This window comes from Theropithecus gelada, chromosome 6 (assembly GCF_003255815.1).
Source record: "Theropithecus gelada isolate Dixy chromosome 6, Tgel_1.0, whole genome shotgun sequence".
In the NCBI taxonomy this organism is placed as follows: domain Eukaryota; kingdom Metazoa; phylum Chordata; class Mammalia; order Primates; family Cercopithecidae; genus Theropithecus; species Theropithecus gelada.
The window spans coordinates 89,932,540-89,953,026 of NC_037673.1; the positions used below are offsets into that span (position 1 = coordinate 89,932,540).

Genomic DNA, 20,487 nt, shown 5'->3' on the forward strand with positions numbered 1-20,487 from the left:
GTATGGGGATTAACCTTTAGCCTTTAGATATGGGGAATATCTCCTTTAGCTGTACATGATATTTTTATTCTCAGATACCAAGGAAAGGTACTTTCCAATGTTATATTCAGCAAGAAATCAAACTGCCATTTCACATAATGCCACAAAATGCCATCAGATTACTCTGGAAGCACATTTCATACTTTAAATGATTTTTCTTGTTTTTAAGTGCTGTTAATTAAATAATAAAAGTGAAAGATCCTACTCATAATTTAAAAAGTTACTTCTCTCTCAACTTCTACCTAAGGCTCTGAGTTAGTTACATGTCCATGTTGGATAATTAGCTTGAGAACTGTCAAATCCCCAGTCATATATCAAGAAAGACAAATTTTAAAATAAAACTAAATTCCAAAACTTTACAGTTTTCCATTACATCACTAAAGCTATAAGCTAGTAGAATTATGAGGCCTATGCCTTTGATTCTTGAGCTAAGAAAAGAGAAATAATACTCTTTACTTACCTGCCAATTGTGAAAAGTTGTAAGTTCTTTTTGTAAGATATAAGTTAATTTATATCCACAGATAAAAATTTCTATTAAATTTTAAAAGGAATCATAGAATTACAGATAGTATAGCATTTAGAGGCTCTCACCTGAGTAAAGAAGGGTAGAAATGTGATATGCAAGAAACCCAATATAATGGTTGCTTAAAACATGATTTTAAGGAATCTGAAGTAGACTCATCCAGGCCATGCTGAAAAGTCCTAGGGAAATACAAATCATTAGTTTAGAATATACAGGAAACATTAACTATGACGATTGAAATAATTTTTGATTTTTACTTAGGATTCAGCTAATGATTTTTTTGTTTGTTTGTTTCTTTCTTTGGAGACAGAGTCTTGCTCTGTTGCCCAGTCTGGAGTGTAGTGGCACAATTCCAGCTCACTGCAACCTCTGCCTCCCAGAGTCAAGTGATTCTCCTGCTTCAGCCTCCCAAGTACCTGGGGTTACAGGCACATGCTGCCATGCCTGGCTAATTTTTCTTTTTTCTTTTTTTTTTGTATTTTAGTAGAGACGGAGTTTCAACATGTTGCCCAGGTTGATCTTGAACTCCTGAGCTCAGGCAATCCGCCCATCTCAGCCTCCCAAAGTGCTGGGATTACAGGCATGAGCCACTGTGCCTGGCTCAGTTAATGATTTTTACACAAAACGGCATTGTGCTAGAATAGACAATGCCCCCACTTCATCCGCTTGGGATTTATGTTAATAGGTGACTCGGGGCCAGGTGGGCAAGTCAGCACAGCCATGAAAAACCACAAGTTAAGACTTGGAATTTTTATGAACCTCTACAAAACCAATCCTTACACTTGGGGAAGGTGTAACAATACCATTATCATTTAATTTTTTAAAATCTCATGTTATACAATTTGTCATGACAAAAGGATAAAGAATAGTACAATGAATATTACTTATGTTTCCCATGAGTAGTATTTTTATATACCATTGTTATCTTCTTCAACCTGGATCCAATAAATGCCAGTGTTTGCTTCACTAATGTAAAAATTTTAGCATCATGGTACCTCTTTTTAATCTTTAAAGTGATTTATAAGTATTAAATAATTAATTAGAATTTATAATTAATTTTGTATACTCCTAAGGGTCTAGAGAGGGTTTATAAAGAAGAATTTAGTTGTAAAATACATAATTATAATTTCAAAATTAAAACAATGCAACCCGAATATCTGATGTACAACTATCAACGGTTACTGCAACATTTTTCTAGGCTGGCTCAAATTCAACTCTAAATCTTGACACAATAGAAAAGAATTTGTTACATAAAATCTTTAGCAGATAACTTGGCTAGTAAAAAATGTATAACAACAGGAGGTTATATTTTCCTACACAGAGTTAAGAGCAGTGACTGAGAATGCTCTAGAAATGGAATTTTTGAGGTGGTACCAGCTCTCTTTATATACAGTACAGGAGCAATAGTGTCTTTTGATATCCAGAACAGAATTCCATTTTGAAAATCCACCTTTATCTTTTCACTCCACATCTTGCTTCTTGTGTCTTCATGTTTTTTTCAAATTTGACCCTTCTTTCCCCCTGATTGTCTTGCTAAATAGAACATCTTCTAATTAAATAGACTTGGATGTTTTTTAGACTTTAATATATCATCTCTTCTTTAAAAGGCTTTTTTTTTTTTCTCAGTAAATCTCAGATCAAAATAGAAATTCCTTAAATAGGCTTCAAAGTCAGGCTGTAATATTTCCATCTCACGTATTCCACTATGTGAGCTAGAGAAGTAGGCAGAAGCCAGACCAGGTACCAGGATATGTTTTTCTAAGGAGTTTGGACTTAGTACTGGCAATAACGAATCATTGAAGAGTTTATGGCATGGGATTAACACTAGCAGTTTTACATCCTAGAAAAATCACTTTAGCAGTAGTGAGGGGAGCAGATTGGAAAGAGTCAGGCAGGAGGGAGGGAGATAATGAAGGCGATATTGTAGTAGACAGGTCAGAGAGGATAAGATACTGAACCAAGGTAAGAGACAGGAGATAGTAAGTAGGAGACAAATATAAAACTTGTTAAATTCATAGAACAAACAATATTCATCTCCTAATGACATGGAGTTGGTGATGGTATGAGTGGGAAGATAGAAGGAGAAAATTAAGGAAAATGAAGAAGCCTAGGATACATTTCAAGTATTTTACTTAGTTTTAGATATGTTAAGGGGGCTACAGACATCTGAAGTACATCCAAGGCATTGAATAGTAATTTGGATTTACTGATACAGCACATACAAGAGCTGTCTGGTTTGAAGACACCAATGTGGAAGTCATCAACATAATGGTATAGCCATAGCAATGGATGAATTCACACCCCATCACCCCATCCCCCACCAAAAAAAAAAAAAAAAGGAATGTAATATGTAAAGACGATCAAAGATAAAACTCTGGAACATACCCACACTTAAAGGGCAAGGCCAGAAAAAGAAACATTCTAGCAAAACCAAGAAGGAATAATCAGAGAAGTAGGCCAAGACACGGGAGAAAGTGGTATTAGAGAAGCCAAGAGAAGAGAAAATGACCGAATCCACTGGAGTTAGCAATCGGGAGTGTATGGAGGACCCTGCCCATGTTGCTAGCTTAGCATGCTGAGGGTAGAAGTCCAATTGCAGTGCACTGAGTGAGTGGTAGGTATAAAAGTAGACAATGAATGAAAACTGTTTTGGGAGGGAAACATAATAGTAATGGAGGAACATTTTTTAATATAGGACATGTTTGGGGGAAGGAGCCACAAGACAAGATAGAAAGAATATTTAAAAGGCCATGAGTAGGAGGTAAATGCAATTAAGAGGTCAGGTAAAAAGATTTACTCTAATTGGGAAAATAGACATATCGATCAGAGAGTAATCAAAGGATGTAGAGGTGAGTGGGGAGAATAATTATTAAGAACAGAAATGAGAAGTTAAAGTGCATTCATGATGGTGTGGATTTTCTTAGAGAAGCACAGGAATGAGGCTATCTGCTAACAAACACATGGGGCAAGGATCAGGGGCTTGACCCAAGTGGGGAAGGATGAAAAAAGGAGTTACCCAAGATTTGGCAAAGAGTGGAATTGTCAAAAGGTATAAAAGGAGAGGTGGGTGATATTCTCTAAAAGTGTACCAGAGTCTGGATAGAGCCCAAGAAAGTGAGGGTATGAGGAGGACCACGCCACTGCAAGAGAGCTAGGAAAAGGAGGGTGCTGGTACAATGTGACAGGAGACGCAGCAAGTGGCCTGGAGAGAAAGGCAGTCTCAAAGGAAGAGAGAGACTCAAAGACTCAGAGAAAAGGATGGGTGATGAGAGAGCAGGAGGGACTGGAGAATGTGGACAAAGATACTACATATCTTTGTAGTCTTTTTCATAGCCTATGCCTACTTTCCCTCACACTTCCTTGATCTCTTTGCATAAAATCCCTATTTGTCTAGTTGTCTGAGGGTTACCTCATTTCTCTAAGAATGAATACCTTATCTAGATGACTTCTCTATCATGTTCAGGTAGCTCCATAGATTGCTCTACCTCTGAAGCTTCTCTACTAAGTCTTCTCTGACTACCCTTTCACAACCTTATCCCCTCTCTATGCTCTAATTTTGGTTTGTTTCTTTATAGGATTTAACTCTACCTCCAATCCCTTTGCATTTACTTTTTTATCTGCTCCATACCCTAAGGGTAAGGTCATCAAAGGTTATATAGAGGTAGTGTATGGGCACATGCAGGAATCGGAGCCAGAGAGCCTGGGCTTATATCCTGAATATGCTTTTATTAACAGGCAATGCTGGTGGTAGTATATTTAGCCTTAGTTTTCTCATTTGTAAAATGGGGATTAAAATAGTAAATACCCTCAGAGTCAGTGTGAACATAAAGTAGAATAATGTATTTAAAGCATTTAGGAAAGTGCCTTGTACACAATAAGTGCTCAATATAAGTAAGTTATCATTACAAGATAACAATCGGTAGAAATTGTCCTTAAAAAAGTCTATGGCCATTTCAAAACTGACATGAAATTTCTGATAGTCTAAGTGGTTGCCTAGCTGCAGTTTTATTCTCACAACTAGACAAAATAAAGGAGGATCTAAAAATAATGGCATGGTTATTTAGTACATAAATTTCTTAGATGACAAACCATTGGCAATATGGTATTTATCTGAGCATTTCTGCCAGTACCTAAACTCTTTCACTCCACTGACAGTTTCTCAGTCATACTGGTTATAGTAAGGTTATTTGGCTATAAGAAATATTATGGCAGATGTTTATGGTCTCAAAGGGAGTGAGATCTGTATGAGCATTTAATTCCACAGCAAGATCCCAAATTAGTTTCATTATTCTAGAGAGTATAACAGGGTGAAAATTGGCCCACAAGCCTCAATGGGAGAATGAAATTATGAGCTAGCTATTAGATAACCTCTAATGATGTTTTGGTATACAGTTAAAAGAAAGGATGCTCTAAATAATTCATAGTGGAGAGTAAAATACAATTGTATGAGCCATAGAATTATATTTTTCACAAGACATAAGAGAATTTTGATACAGCAAATTTAAATACTTTCTTAAAAATAAATGTCATAAGTTTGAAGCAGGTACATTTCTTCACATTCCCAAATGACACACTGTAAAGATGACTTTACTTAAAGGCAAAAGAGTGATTTTGGGAAAATTCCTTGCCTTTGCCCTTCCTCCCACCCCAACTAGCCATGCCCTTTCCTTGCCTTAGCATTATACTGCCTCTTTGCTGACCACACCAGCACTCTGTCCTAGATTCACTCTCTCTGGGTTCTCTGATCTACACCTATGTTGCCAGAATTCCTTTTTTCTTTAACAAAACTGATCAGGTCTTTGGGTTTATTTAGCCAGATGCTGAAAGGAGATAAAAACCAATGCACATCAAAAGTGAGAAGAACTGATGAGCTAAAAAGAGTTAGCTGGGTTTTATGCTTCTCTTGTGTCATGTTGTTTTGGCTGCCCCCGCAGGAGAAACAGGTCTCATAATATGATGTTAATGGAATAAACCTCCATGACTGAATTAAGGTAGCCCAAGGATGTAAGCTCTATGCGAGTGGAGGGTCAGGTTAGATTTCTTGAGTCATCTGTGCCTGCCATGGTGCCTGGGCCACTGGAGGCGTGCAATAAATCATACCAAGAGAAGACCACAACCTTAGACAAGGCAGAATTAATGTGAAACTGAATAACTAAGATAGCCCTGGAAAGCTCGAGATAACTGAGGACATGTGAACCTTTCTGATGGCCCTAGAATCACAGACAACTACCTATGAATACTGAATTCAAGATTTTAAACAGAATTCTAAGTCGCTGCTTCGCTTTCAAAAACCGGCATTATACCCGAGACTATAAGTTGTTGCCTAAATGTCATTAAGTGACATTTAAGTGCCTTGAATTTCTCATGATGAAAATAACTCTTTGAGGTTAGCAAATGACAACTGGAGGTTAGAGAATAACTGGCCCATAGTAGATACATGGTAAATACATGGCAAAAGAAAGAAAGAATGAATAAAAGGTATTACCAGACCTTGCTTAGTTAAAAGGAGGATGAGTTTTAAGGGCCATCTGTGAAGAACAATTGTGGGTGGTAGACAGCCAACGGGCAGGTTGAGGACAGAGGTGGAGAGAAAGAAAGACTGGACCTCGGGGTACACCAGGAGTCAGCCAGTCGAATATTCTGGGAGCAGCCCTCTCTAAATTTAATGACTGGCTCTTTTGGAGTATTTTAACCTTATTAGGATGACACATAAAGCTGTTTAATTTTGTGTTTTTTTAAAAATGAGATTTCCCTTTTAAAATAATGTTTACAGGAAGGTGGATAAAGGGAGTCATTGAACCTAAACAAAATGACTAAGACAAGAAACTTCACTTTCTGGAAAATTTTGCATTCTGCCAGATACCTTTTAAAAAAAAAATCATTTTAAGTATGTTTAAATTTCCATTCAGTCTATATTCATTTTCATAACTTTATTGAGATGTATAATTCATATACCATAAGATTTACCCATTTAAAGTATATAGATGGTTTATACTATATATATACTATATAGATGGTTATACTATGCAGCTGCATAACCTTCATCAGTATCTAATTTTAGAATATTTTATTCCCAAATGAAACTCTGTATCCATTAGCAGTTACTCCCCATTCCCTCCTCCCCTCACCTTCTGGTAACCACTGATCTACTCTCTGTCTCTACGGATAAGCCTATTCTGGACATTTCTAATAAATAGAATCAAACAATATGTGGGCTCTTGTGTCTGGCTGTTTTCACTTAGCATGTTTTTGAGGTTCATCCCTGTGGCAGCACATATTAGCACTTTATTCCTCTTTATTGCGGAATAATATTCCACTGTATGGATATGTATGTATCCATTCACTAGTTGATGGACATTTGGCTGCTTTCTCATTGTGTTATTTTGAAAAATTCTGCTACATAAATTTTTGTACGGACATAACATTTTGAACACTCCTACACAAATTTTTGTGTGGACATAATACTTTCATTGTTGGGCCATATGACCATATGCTCAACATTTCACATAAGCATATTCTATGCTTAACTTGAGGACCTGCCTATTTTCCAAGGTGTGCCAGTCATTCCTGAGGTAAGAAAAGCAAAGGCCTATTTTATTTTCTGAGAGACAGTGAAATAGTTTCTTTTTAAACAAAGGGTAAGGCCATAACCTCGAAAGCCCTAACATTAGTTTGAAACAGAACTATAGACAGAGCATTGGAATTTGGTGACTAAAAAAGCCTTATGAGTGACAACAAATGGACCCCAAGATGAGGCTGCTATTCCTTGGCTTAGTGATCTACCTTTGGGTATATTTCTGATGACCCTATCTTTTGCATGACTTGTTGGCAGTTGTATTGAAATCCCACACTTCCATCTTATTAAATGTTGAAATAGCCAGCTTTCAAAAAGTTTCTACTATTAGGAGTTTTGGTATAACACATCAAAACATTTGGATAAATATAGACATAGACATTAGATATACATATGAAATTCATTATCTAATTCTACCTTTTATTATAGATTTAGGGAGGACAATATTATTTTAATTTAAAATAAAAAATATCATCATCTTTTCTTAAATTACTTGTGGCAGATATTAAATCTGGTTCATTGTTGCATCCCTTATCTTTAATCATAGGGGCTAGAGAGGCAACAACATTTGTCGAATTGAAACTGAATTGCATTTACCCAAAAATTCTAGTAATTAATTTTTAACCTGCTACACATGAACTAAAACTAAAGTCTATGCATCCAAAATGCAACATATGAAATCACTGGGTGGGGATGTGTATGAACATGTATGTGAATATGCTTCGGAACCTGCAGTTTAACTACCTTTATGAAAGAAATATAAGTGATAAGCACTTTGGAAAATACATGGTGAATATTTTCTGTTTCAGCATGTTCCTTTCCCTGGAGAACAAAGCTGAAGTGCTCCTTTTACAACATTCTAACAGAAATCTATAAAGGCGAGTTAAAAAAGAACACATATTTTTGCAAACAGGTTTCCTTCTTCCTGAAAAGACTTTAAAATCATGTATTCCTGTCCAGGGATTTTGTGGTCCTACGCTAAGTTCAGAAAGGAAAACACATTCAGTTCATCTGTCAGAACTACTTGAAATAAAGGCAGTCATCTTCTAAAAGGGCATATCACGTAGAGTGACAAATGTCAGGTACCGTTTATAAAAATTCAATACTATTAACATCTGATTGCTACTTTTCACCAATTCCTCAAAGAATGTGGTTTAATTTTTTAATGTGAGATTCACAATTTTTTCTAATATGCTAATAGTATGATGGATTCCTATCTTGGATGTGTAAAAAAGCCCAATAAGTCTATAGAGTTCTTGCAACACACAAATATATTTTTCCCTAATTGGCAAAGAACATGCTGCCCTGTAGATTTCATCTGTCAATACAAAACAAAGTATATTTCAAAGATTAGATATGTAGTCTAGGAAAACAATCATGACATTTAAGTAAACATAAATGGATAAAACTTTTGAAATTTTTTGAACTGAGAAATATTTTAAAAGAATTAAAGTATATCTAGATTTTTGTTCATGCTTCAAAGCAATATAGCTATCTATGTTTTATATTAAGAAAAACCAGAGGCAGTGCTTAGCGTAAAATGTTCTGTAATCCTGGTTGAAATTAGCAATTTAAATTTGCTGAATGAGGTTACAGTGCAATATCTAATGCACAAATCATAGAGATTTGAGTACTTGCATAGTTGTTAAAAATGTATCAAAAAGCCATAGGTTAACAATAATGAATGTATGTTACATTATTATTAAAATATGCAATCTTTGGTAATAATTTATTTGTTTTACAAATGCATTGGGGGGCTAAAATTTATCAATTCATCTGTGACAAAGCATGAAATTCAATATTGCTCACCATGACCAATCCATGAAATTTGTCAACTTTGTTCCCGATTTTCACAGGGCCTTCCTCTTAGATGAAATGACCCATTGAACTGAGAGCATAGCAATTTTTTCATCTATGGTAAATCAGTTTAGTTTCCTAGGATTTATTATGGGCTTCAGACTTGAGCTTTTTATGATTATGAACCATTATGTACATAATATCAACCGTATGGTGATTTATCTCACTGTTTCTTCCCCTTTCTGAAAGAATTCTCCATTTCTAAAAGTAGTTCTCAACGTGTGTTGCTAGAAGGAACACTCTGGAAACAATGGGTTTATTGAAAGTCAGAGTAGGCGAAGCCGAAATAAAAGCTGTTAATTCTTTTAGAATATCTAATACAAATGTGTCAAAATTTATTAAAAATTAAGATTTGTATATCGCTTTTACCAGAATGTTATGCAAAGAAACACTTGACCTGATTTATCCTTAGAAATAGACATGTGAAATTTTTACTACCCATGAAGATATAATTATTTGGTTAAAAAATAAAAGTGACAATTTTGGAGGAGGATATAAACAAAATGGTATTAATGTTTTATGATAAGACATATTCTAACCTCCTCTATAACATTACAGATTTGAATTGCATTAACCAGAAATCAAAGTAATTCCACATTTCTAGATTTTTCTAAATCTTATTTGTTGAGCTAAGTAAAATATTTCCACATTTTAAAAATGTAATTATTATTTCTATTTCCATTTGCCATTGCTAGCTGAGGTATATCTCAAATATAGTTTTCTTTTTCATAAAGTATCAAAAAATCACTGTGATAATCAGGCCATCAATATAATTTGATCATTTAAACAACCCAAATAGTGAAGCTAAAAATGTTCCTGATTATATTAGAGCTTTATCAGCTGAATGGGGTTGACCAATAGAGACATAACACATTTTCGGGCACTGAATTGCATTGAGAATTATGAAACTCTATTGGTTGGTGTTAGTTTTATAAAATGGCCCAGTTCACAGTATCAAAAATGCACTTCAAAAGATTTCTACTTGTAACTTCACATAATTCAATAAGTGTTATGGAAATAACTTGTTAATCACATTATTATATATAACATAATAGCTAAAAGGAAAATACATTTGATACTTACTTATACAATTCTGTTAATGGTGAAGTCAAAATGACTAATGTTGTAAACAGATTATTACAATGGGTATGAATTTTAAAAATTTTATCATCTGTATGCTGATGAGGATTCAAAAGTTTCTGTACAGATGTACAAATGGACCATAACATGTTCTCAGTGCATATCAAAATGGTTGTGACATCAAGTCTGTTGGAAAGAAAGAAGAGAAAATCATGTTAAACAAAATAATGTTTCTGCTTGGTAGGCACTTTAATTCATATCTCTTGTACTAAGCATATGTAAGAATAGAAGAATTCAGTTAGATACCAGAGCTTCAGAGATCTAAACCAAATAGAAAGTATCAAAGATAGATACTCTTTGAATTTCTAGGTGTTAGATGACCCACAATACCATTATCTTTAGGGATGGTAAGCTCTGTAATAGCGTTTTAGGAGTGCTTTTAAAAAATGTTTATTTTACATTATTAGGATTCTGTTCAAGAAACTCAAGAGATCATCCCGGAAATTACACTGAGTCAAAGAGAAGCTAGATGAAAAGAAAAATTTGCTATTTTCCATATGTATGTATGATAGGTTAAAATTTCATGGCAGAACAATTCTCCTCACTCATGAGCAAACTGTCAAAAAAAAGTTACAAGATTGATAGCACGTTCTCCCAGCAAGTGGGAGATAAGAAGAAATGACAAACGAAGCTCAAATCGAGAAGCCTATAGTTTCGGAAATGTTTAATATTAAATAAATTTGTGGAAAATATGCTGTATTATTTATCTTATTCATAGACTTATTTCTTTGTTTCCATCTTTCTTGAGTTTTAATAAGGACCCAAAGATCTCTTTAATTATTATTTTGGCACATAACTAAATTGAACAGACCTAAGTTAGTTTCCTTTTTTTGGTTGTTTTGTTTTAAATTCAGGGTTGAAGAAACAGAAGATGAAAATTTTGAAGTGATAAGAAAAATACAACTTTGAGGATCTTTTAAAATGACATTTTGGCTTCAAATTTATTATATAATAAATATTACATATTAATAATATATGACATATATGTAAATCATATATATGGCTTAGTTATGTGACATTTGAAGGCTACTGGAATATTAAAAGAATCAATAATAGCCTTTATAAAGGTTTAATTTTAGTTTGTATATGCTTTTTCTAATTGCTAGATAAACAATTTCTAATCCAATATATATGTAGAAACACACATACACAATCTGATTTCTATAATAATGGTGGTTTAGGAGTAGCCAGTCAAATAAAAATATTTATATATTTTACTTACAAAAACTAGAAGCAATAATTCTAACATTGCATGGCATTTTTATGCAACCACCCAGAAAATAAAAACCAAAAGTCTCTATTCTACAGTTAATTAATTAAATATACTACCCATTTCTACTTATTTCATGAGCTAACAGTAAAGCTGATTTCACATAATGACTTGCCATTTCATAATCAAAAGTGATTTATGCTATATAAGGAAAAGAACGAAGGTATTCTTTGCTTTCAAAAGGAATTTTCCATCTATTCTTAGTTCAATTTTTTAAAAAAGTCTAGTCAGTAATTCAAAACAGCTTGTGCAAAATACCATATTTATGAAACACTGCAGCAGGACCTAAATGCCCTTCAAATTGCAGCACGCTTTACAAGAACATGATCAGGAAATGATTCCTCCTGCCAAAAAAAAAAAAAAGACTCTCATGTCCGTAGGTTCCTCCTAAAATACATCTGAAAAAAGATTATTCTGCCTAAAAGGTCTGAATCACATTATACAGAATATTTACAAAACAAAAGCCTTTTCTTCATATACATACAAGACCATTGTAGTGATGTAAGCGCAATTCATACATTCATTGCCTAGAGAACTCATAGAATTGTACTATAATTCAGTCTTATTTAATACTCAGTGACTGTTGCTCCTCATTTTCTGTGATTTCACATTTTGTTGAACTGGCTGTTAGTAACAAATAGTGAAAATAAAAGGAAAAAATAATTAGAATATATTAGGAAGAAAATAATTAGGTTTTCTTAATGAAGATAAGCTTCTATATTTAAAGGGTTAACAAAAAACAACTAAAATGCCCTGGTTGCCTAGAAGTTCAAAATCAAATGTGTCAAACTGACTGCTCCATCACAGCATGGATGCTTTGGTATCAATTTCAGGGCCTTAATTTTCTATTTTTATCTTATTAACATTTGTGTATCTATATCCTCGATTATAAGACACCTTGAATCATTTTTTTAGAAACAAGTGGATTCTATAGACAATTTTAAGGAATAAAAAGAACAAATTTATTTCGATTCAGGTTTCATATTTCCACCTAAATAACTCAGGAGAATAGAATATGATTTCTTTTCAGATGTTAGAAACATGTTAAATATATAAGGAGTATGTCATGAGATTCAGAATTCTGCTTTATACCCAACTAATGAAAAGTTTTCTTGAAAAGCAATGTTTTTCAGAACTTCAGTTACCTTAACTGTGGAGTTCTTTTGCGGCTGGGGTGGGCCCGAGTGTATCTGGAGGCCAGTAGACCCAAAGATTTCTCCAGCACTTCTGCTAGAATCTCCTGGGCTAACTTAGGAGGCAGAATGGTCCAGACATCGTAACGAAGAGCCCAGCAGAAATAATGCCACATCTGGATCGAGAAGGAACATCTTTCACCCTAGCAAAGCCACCAAACGTTAAACCATAGAATTACATCTTCTAAAATGTCAGTTTGCTTCCTATGAACCTAATTAGTTCAGGCTGAAAGGAAATAGCTAAAGAGTTTGACACACTAGAAGACCAACAAAGATTTTTGATAAGATGTAAAACATCCTTATTGACAAAGGAACAGATGTTTTATTTCAATTATGAGACTAGACATTCTAGTGCAAATCCAGATCACAAACATTTAGCCTAGCATAGCCTTGATTTACCTATACCTAGCCTAGGGTTTAAAATTTATTTTTAAACAACTAGCTTTGTAGTTGAACCATGGTAGCTTGTTTAAGATAGTGGACTGATTCTTCTAAAATTAAAATCTATTTGAATCATTTCAGTAGGTATATTTTTCTGAGCCTATTAGTATCATTGAGGTAATTTTATAAATGTTTCAGATTTCACATTATAATGAAGTGACAGGAGTAAAAATAAACTTGCATACTGCATTCTTAGGAACATTCTTGAAACCAAGGGGAATGGGTAGCTATCGAAGATCATTACATTAGGCTATTTTGCCTATGGTATTTAAATAACAATACTAGAAGCAGATATCACAATAGTCTGAGTTTACAAGATTTTTTAAAGCCTAGGCACATATTATCATCATTTCTTAGTATTTTTATGGCACCTTGTACTTTTAAAGAGTCATATTTTCATTCCTTTCCACCCCTGTACAGATCTCTTCTGTGTGCCAAATTTTCTGACTGCAGAGGAAGAACTAACAATGGCCAAGGCCAAGGGGAACAGGCAGAAAGAAGAGGGTGGCCTCAAGTGATTTGCAAGCATTAATCAGGTAACACGTACTCTCAGGGAGGTATGCCAGTAGTTTCACCCCATTTTCTTTAAATCAGATCAAATGATTATTTGAAATAGGAAGATTAGAACGCATTCTTCAAGCATTATCTTGATTATGTTAATATATCAGAAGTTAAACTAGTAAAATTTCCTATTATATTCCAAGTGATTATCTTTTACTTAAAATTTCTGCTTTGCCCACTATCTGTATTTGTCAGGCAAATGTCATGTAAAAAAAAAAAAAAAAATCTGCTGTTCTCTTATACCAAAAGTGATCATTTCTTATGCAGACACTCCCATTAGTATTTTCTTTATGTATTACTCTTCTGGTAGTTTCTTTGATTACTAATATCTTCTGCAGCCATCGAAACAATAACAATTTATAGTCATTATCTACTGACTTTCAAATGGCATTTGTAAATGAGTAGAATTTGTATTCTTTGGGTAAGAAACTTGGGCATTAAAATGTCAGAGTCGAGCTCAAACTGGAGGGGACTTTGGCCACTGGCTTCTGATTTCCTAATAAGGTGTGCATCTAAACTTTTTAAGAAAAAAGAAATTACAAAATTAATGATGAAGCAGCAAAATTATAGTTTGTTATGCTTTCTTTGTTGTGTGTTTCAATGAATACTTTTTAAACTAAGAAAGGAGTTTGAGTGCCTGATTCTCTTATACCTTTTGTGTTGCATGTAAATTTAAGCAAAACTGACTCCAGTTGATAGTGACTAGCATGAATGATTTACACTAACTTTGCCTACGGAAATGGGTGAGTTCTTACTACAACATGATCAAAATGATTTCTCATATTCTTCAAAATATGAAAAACCAATTTCTTCAATAGCTACCCTTTAGAGATAAATTAGAAAATAAAAGTAACTTTAGGCACACAGATTTCTTCTCTTAAAAGTAAAAAAATACTCATTTTAAGACTTTTTAAATTATAAACTTCATGTTTACTTTAAAATATTTCAAATAGGTCTTTGTTCTAACAATTCTTTTTAAATTCATACAACTTCAATGTACGCAAGGGTTTTCATTAAACTAAATGTGATTCATTTATTTTTCTGACCTGTTTCCTTATTTGTTGTCATTTCAAAAGTATTCTGCTAGTAAACATCTGTTATTTTTGCAGACCCCCTGTAATGTAAACACATGTGAGCTTTTATTTAGATTATATATCAGGAAACAAGCAGCTGGGCTTTATTATAGAAGCCACTCAATATTATCTTTGAACAGACAATTCTTTATTCTTTGACTATTGGAAAACACAAGTTCCTAAAACTGAACAGATGTCAACTACCCTAAAAGCTTAATTTTAAACATGTAATCTGAACACCCACTGTGCCATCGTGACCAGCACCTCATCAGAGAGATACAGAACTCTGACTCTCTCAAGCTGACAGTTTAGAAAATGGAAATAACGTATCTAGATCTCACTTGCTATCACAAAACATGAGCAAATATTGCTGCATATCTTGTAAATTATTTTACTATTTCTTTACTATGCTCTGCACATGGCGATAGGTTCCCTTGAGATCTCTATCCTACCCTTCACCCCCAGTCAGGCAGATATCATCTTTTTCCCTCTCAAAGCAGGCCTGCCAAAAACATACCAATTCTGTTTCACAAATCAGTTGGAATAATGGGGAGAGCAGAAGAAAGGGGTGCAGTAAGCAAGATAAAACCATGTCAGATACGCCAGTTGTCAAAACAGTTTAAAATCAGTGCTATTTTTAGAAGGTTCTTATTTTTGATACATTAAAAAAAGTATCACTTTATTTTTCTGAGAATAAATAACCACCACTAACTCTGCAATTAAATTGTAACTACTGACCATGTAAGTATATGGAAGCTACAGTACCATGTAATCACAGGGTAACTATCTCGTTATTTCTGTCTTTGAAGCTAAAGCCTTGTCATAAGATCTAAGAGCTGCATGTTACATGGTAATTTGTTGGTTTTTAAAATACTTGGTAACTTCAATAACAGGTCCTCAATGCATCCACTTATTACACTGTACGACTCTTCTAGCTCCCAATTTGCATAAGAGGAAACATAATACCCCTATGTTGAACATATAGTGAGATGATACCTGTCCTTCATGTAAAACATCATATAAAATTGCTCATTAGTAGTACACTGACATATTGAAATAGTTTGAAACATGAGTAGGATTCATTTTCAACCACTCAGTTTACTTCAAGGCAAATAAGGAAAATATGATGCTGCCAGGAGAGGGGCAGACCAATACTTTCATTCTTATCTCAGGCTACCAGCTGCACCATACCACTTTCTCTTTCTCATTCTGCTCACTGCTTCCATGACTGTTTGAAGTATGTCAGGTTTGGAAAACTCTATATGGATGCTCTTGCAAAGAGAAAAACTCTCTGGGAAGGGCTTCTGAATGAGAGATGAAATGGCCTTAGAAAAAGTGGAAAGTCCTTTAAGAGTGCTTCTTATTAGCTGCTCCTCTCTGTTGTAGTAACATTTATTATGATAATAACTCAGGCATAAATCAAGCCACAGGAACCTTCAGTGCATGCGAGGTGACAGGAGCGATTCTGCTGAATAAAACTCCACTCTGTTTTCTCAATACTCTATAGTGATTAGGACAATCAAGAAAATGAAAGTCACAAACTTCAATCTAGAGGAAAGGGTCAAATGGAAAAGTTAATGAAACTGGGCATGGCTGTTGAAAATTTTTTAAACCCTGATTACCTTTTATTAAGATATTATAAATGTTTCACCCTGCCCTGGAATGAAGTTCGAGGAATTTCAAATATTGTGGTCTGTGCATAATCAATGAGATTTAGGTGAAGGGAAACTAATGAAGCTTGACGATGAATAATTTTAATTGATCCTGGGTTTGGTTGCACTGGGAATCATTAGGCTTCAATTTGGGATTTCAAAACATGGGCTAAATGAAAATAGGTAAGCTATAACTGATCAGATGGGTCTTTTTTTTTTTTTTTTTTTTTTGAGATAGAGTCTAGCTCTGTCACCCAGGCTGGAGTGCAGTGGCTAGATCTCAGCTCATTGCAACCTCCGCCTCCCGGGTTCAAGTCATTCTCCTGCCTCAGCCTCCTGAGTAGCTGTAATTACAGACAGGCATGTATCACCACACCCAGCTAATTTTTTGTGTTTTTACTAGAGATGGGGTTTCACCATGTTAGCCAGGCTGGTCTCAAACCCCTGACCTCAAGTGATCCGCCCGCCTCACCCTCCCAAAGTGCTGGGATTACAGGTGTGAGCACTGCGCCCGGCCTCAGATGGGTCTTAAAGCATACTCATAAGAACATACAATGAGAAGGAAAAAAATAAGTACAAAGAATAAAGCTGCTTAATAAAAGGTATTTATCAAATACATATGGAAATGTATAACAAGAAAAAAAATGCAAGGATATCCATAACTAACTGGTCCCTTTGGAAAAAATACAAGGTTGTAGCATTTTGGCATTGTTATCTCTTTGAGTTTTCATCGTGTCCCATTATATTCCGACTATACGGCACAACATTGCAGCTCAAATTAAGTTATTTTTACTTTTAAGCAGAAGGAGAGTTCTGATGTCTAATTTATTTCAGGTTTTTAAAAACAATGTTTTTCCTAAGTATGAATTCAATATTTTAAAAATATTATCCTAACAGTCTTCGTGTATCAGTAATGCCAAGCTCATGTTTCTAATTAGCCACAAAGCAGGTAGGCAGTAAAACATATTTGTGTAAAAAGGAGGGATAGTAAACTTAACTTCACACCTCATAAAAAGCTTTGTAGTCATCCCAGTGGTGGCTCTCAGCATCCTGTAAAATGCTTGTAGCACAAACTCTGACGCAGTAGTTCGTAACTTGAAACTGTAGAGTGTTGATGAATTCCTGATATCGTTGGACAGGCACCAGGAATATGGGTCTGTTCAGAGAGAATGATCAAAGAGACAGAGATTTAAGGCCTGTGCAGTAGGAGATAACAATCTCCAGTACTACAAATGGTTTTGATTATTAGATATCAATCATTCATTTCCTCTTAATGCTGAAGTCTGCATCCACATTCACTTTCCAAAAAGGAAAAAAAAAAAAAAAAAAAAAAAAAAAAGGCTGGTCTTTGTTTCGCAAGCCCTTTGAAAACGTACATCTGCTGTTCTACAAATATGCACTTCAACTTGAGACAAACTGTATTGTCAATACATCATTCAAAAATGAAAGTATTCTTTGTAAGCCTATTATTAGAGATCAGTGCATTATTTAGGCATTAGGTTATTGTTATTACTAGAGAACAACACGCACTTGTCAGAACCAACTTTTATAAAGCTATCAAATGTACCACAAACACAGTCTTTATTTTTAAAAATTGTAATTTTGTAGATATCAATTATCTCATAAACTGTTTTTTAAAATTCTACAGAAATATTAAATAAAATGATTTCTGGCACATTTTGTTTATAAATTCAAGCCTGAATCACAACATCTGACTACTTATGAGAATTAAAGAAATATCAGTTATACCCTACATCAAGCCAAATTTATTCTACTTTTATCTTTAGCTATGAATATTACACTGCTGTCTTTCATAAGTAATGGACTGTAAAGGCTGGATAAAGAATATAGAATAGATTCTTGGGGTCACACAGGACTGCTACGTCTACATATTTCTTTTGCAAGCAGCCATGTTATATCTAGACAGTGTAAGGGCAACAAGAAAGGCCATGTGATAATTAATACCTGTGGTCATTTTTCTCTCTATACAGAAAACATACTGTAGTTTTAGACTACAAATACATGAAAATCAGATTGCCAGATGCTTCCTCTTCAAATATTGTACTTTATTACTAAATGGCTGTCCTGAAATATGTTTACATTGATCATTAGAATAGATTACAATGAATTTATTTTCTAAGTCCACTCCATGAGACAACAAGTTTATTTTTCCTTTTCAGTGTGGTCAGTATAATGCACCTTACAAAACAAAAGGGTGTGTTCATTCATGTAATAACAACATGCAGAAAATAGTTGCGCTGGGTTAGGGTGCAGAAAATGCATGGGTCTTTTGAGTGTGGCTTTAGAGAGAGTACCTTTCTTACTATCTACGTATCTAGTTTAATATCTCCCATGCTCCACCTTTTTGATATTTCCTAGTTAAGACAAATGAAAATAATTCACCATGTTAATTATTACTTTCTCTTTCTCAAATCTTATTACCAAAATTTCATTCCTGTGATATCCAAAGATTACACGTTTCTTCAAGCATGGCCATCAACTTAATTTAAACAACACTCACTTTTTAGTAATTTCCTTCATCAAATTATCATATCGCTTGAAATGCTGGAAGACATACACTGCCGTGGAGAGGTATGTGTGCAGGTTTTTCAGGGGTGCTTTGGAAGGAACCTCCTTGGCTCTCTCTTGCAGTCTCTGCAGGACAGCTGTTGCCACTTTACAACAGGCCTCCACCAAGTTTGCTCTAATTTCCGGAAAAGAATCATCTCTGCATGCCAGAGCCAGTGGAAGCACGGTGTCAAGTTTTTCCATGATGTCAGAACAAAACTAGGGAGAAATAAATGTGGCACTGAGTTATTTGTATTCTGACAGCACCAAGTAATTTATGGACAGTGGAGCCAAATTCCTAAATAATGAATTTGGCATCAAACATAAATATAATGACACAGCTTTGTAACAATCGATTTCTCAGTTGTAGAAAGTTAAATGTTTTATGTCAAATAAGGAAATACCAAAACAATGCTTCTCTCTATATAACCTTCAAACCTTATGCTTACCAGACAGACATTATGAAAAACTCATGAACCAGCTATACATGACAGTACCTTTATCTGTAGTTAGTAGTACTCAGAAAATATGTATCCTTGATATTAACGTTTGCATTATTTTTTAAACTTATTCTAATTTTCTTTTGCTAAATTGCCATAAAGGGTTTTTTTTCAAATTAAATGCCACATATAAATGTCAGTGTAATTTAAATACTCTAGAATAATCAGAAACAGTTTCATGTAGCATCTTCTTATTGGTAGGGTGTCAGCAAGTTTTAGAAGTGATGAGTCTAGCCTTTCACTATTTATTATGTATCTTCTCTTTCTTAATGGCAGAAGGGAGGTGTGATGAATGGAAAAGTAAAGCCTGTCTCCACATGGGATCAGCCAACAGAGTTCCCTAGGGATTCTAGGGGACTCCTTGTTTTGGAGCCTTAGGGTGAAGTGGCAGAATAAGGAGGTCATCTTCAAAAATTCTTTTAAGAATATCCCAATCGGCCGGGCGCGGAGGCTCACGCCTGTAATTCCAGCACCTTGGGAGGCCCAGGTGGGCCGATCACAAGGTCAGGAGATAGAGACTATCCTGGCTAACACGGTGAAACCCCGTCTCTACTAAAAATACAAAAAAAATTAGCTGGGCGTGGTGGCGGGCACCTGTAGCCCCAGCTACTCGGGAGGCTGAGGCAGGAGAATGGTGTGAACCCGGGAGGCGGAGCTTGCAGTGAGCCTGGATCGCACCTCTGCACTCCAGCCTGGGCGACAGAGCGAGACTCCGTCTCAAAAAAAAAAAAAAAAAGGAATATCCCAATCACAGGTTGCTGAACTCATTCTGGACTTAATGCCAAGTGACTGTATTTACCTCCTATTTTCTCAGTATGTTCTGTGACTTTCAAAGCACATATGGAGATGTAAGACTGATACTAATGAGATGAAAAGCTCATTAAGGTGTTAATGAAGATTTTTTTAAGTGCCCAAAGCTAGAAAAGACAGTACTTCCTTCAACCTCCTAAATTTTCCTGGAGTCATTCAAACGTATAATCAAGACAGGTGGTTTTCCCAGGGTTTCCCAGCTCCCCATGAAGTCACAGAGGCCCCTTTTTGGTTGCCTTAGATTCATGGAGCAACAAGTTAGCATCAGGTGTAAGTCCTTTTAGGC

At 34.8% G+C, this 20,487-nt stretch overlaps 1 protein-coding gene across 1 annotated transcript in view; it reads right to left on the minus strand.

Annotated features, from left to right (window-relative positions):
- The window catches only part of KIAA0825 (KIAA0825 ortholog), a 485,484-nt gene that overhangs the window by 325,123 nt on the left and 139,874 nt on the right, over window positions 1-20,487 (minus strand). The window contains exons 9-13 of the mRNA XM_025387614.1: window positions 18,845-19,110; window positions 17,329-17,479; window positions 12,549-12,739; window positions 10,077-10,259; window positions 631-741 (exon numbers count right to left, since the gene is read on the minus strand). Coding sequence (XP_025243399.1) covers window positions 631-741; window positions 10,077-10,259; window positions 12,549-12,739; window positions 17,329-17,479; window positions 18,845-19,110 — 902 coding nt within the window. The remainder of the gene's footprint in view (window positions 1-630; window positions 742-10,076; window positions 10,260-12,548; window positions 12,740-17,328; window positions 17,480-18,844; window positions 19,111-20,487) is intronic.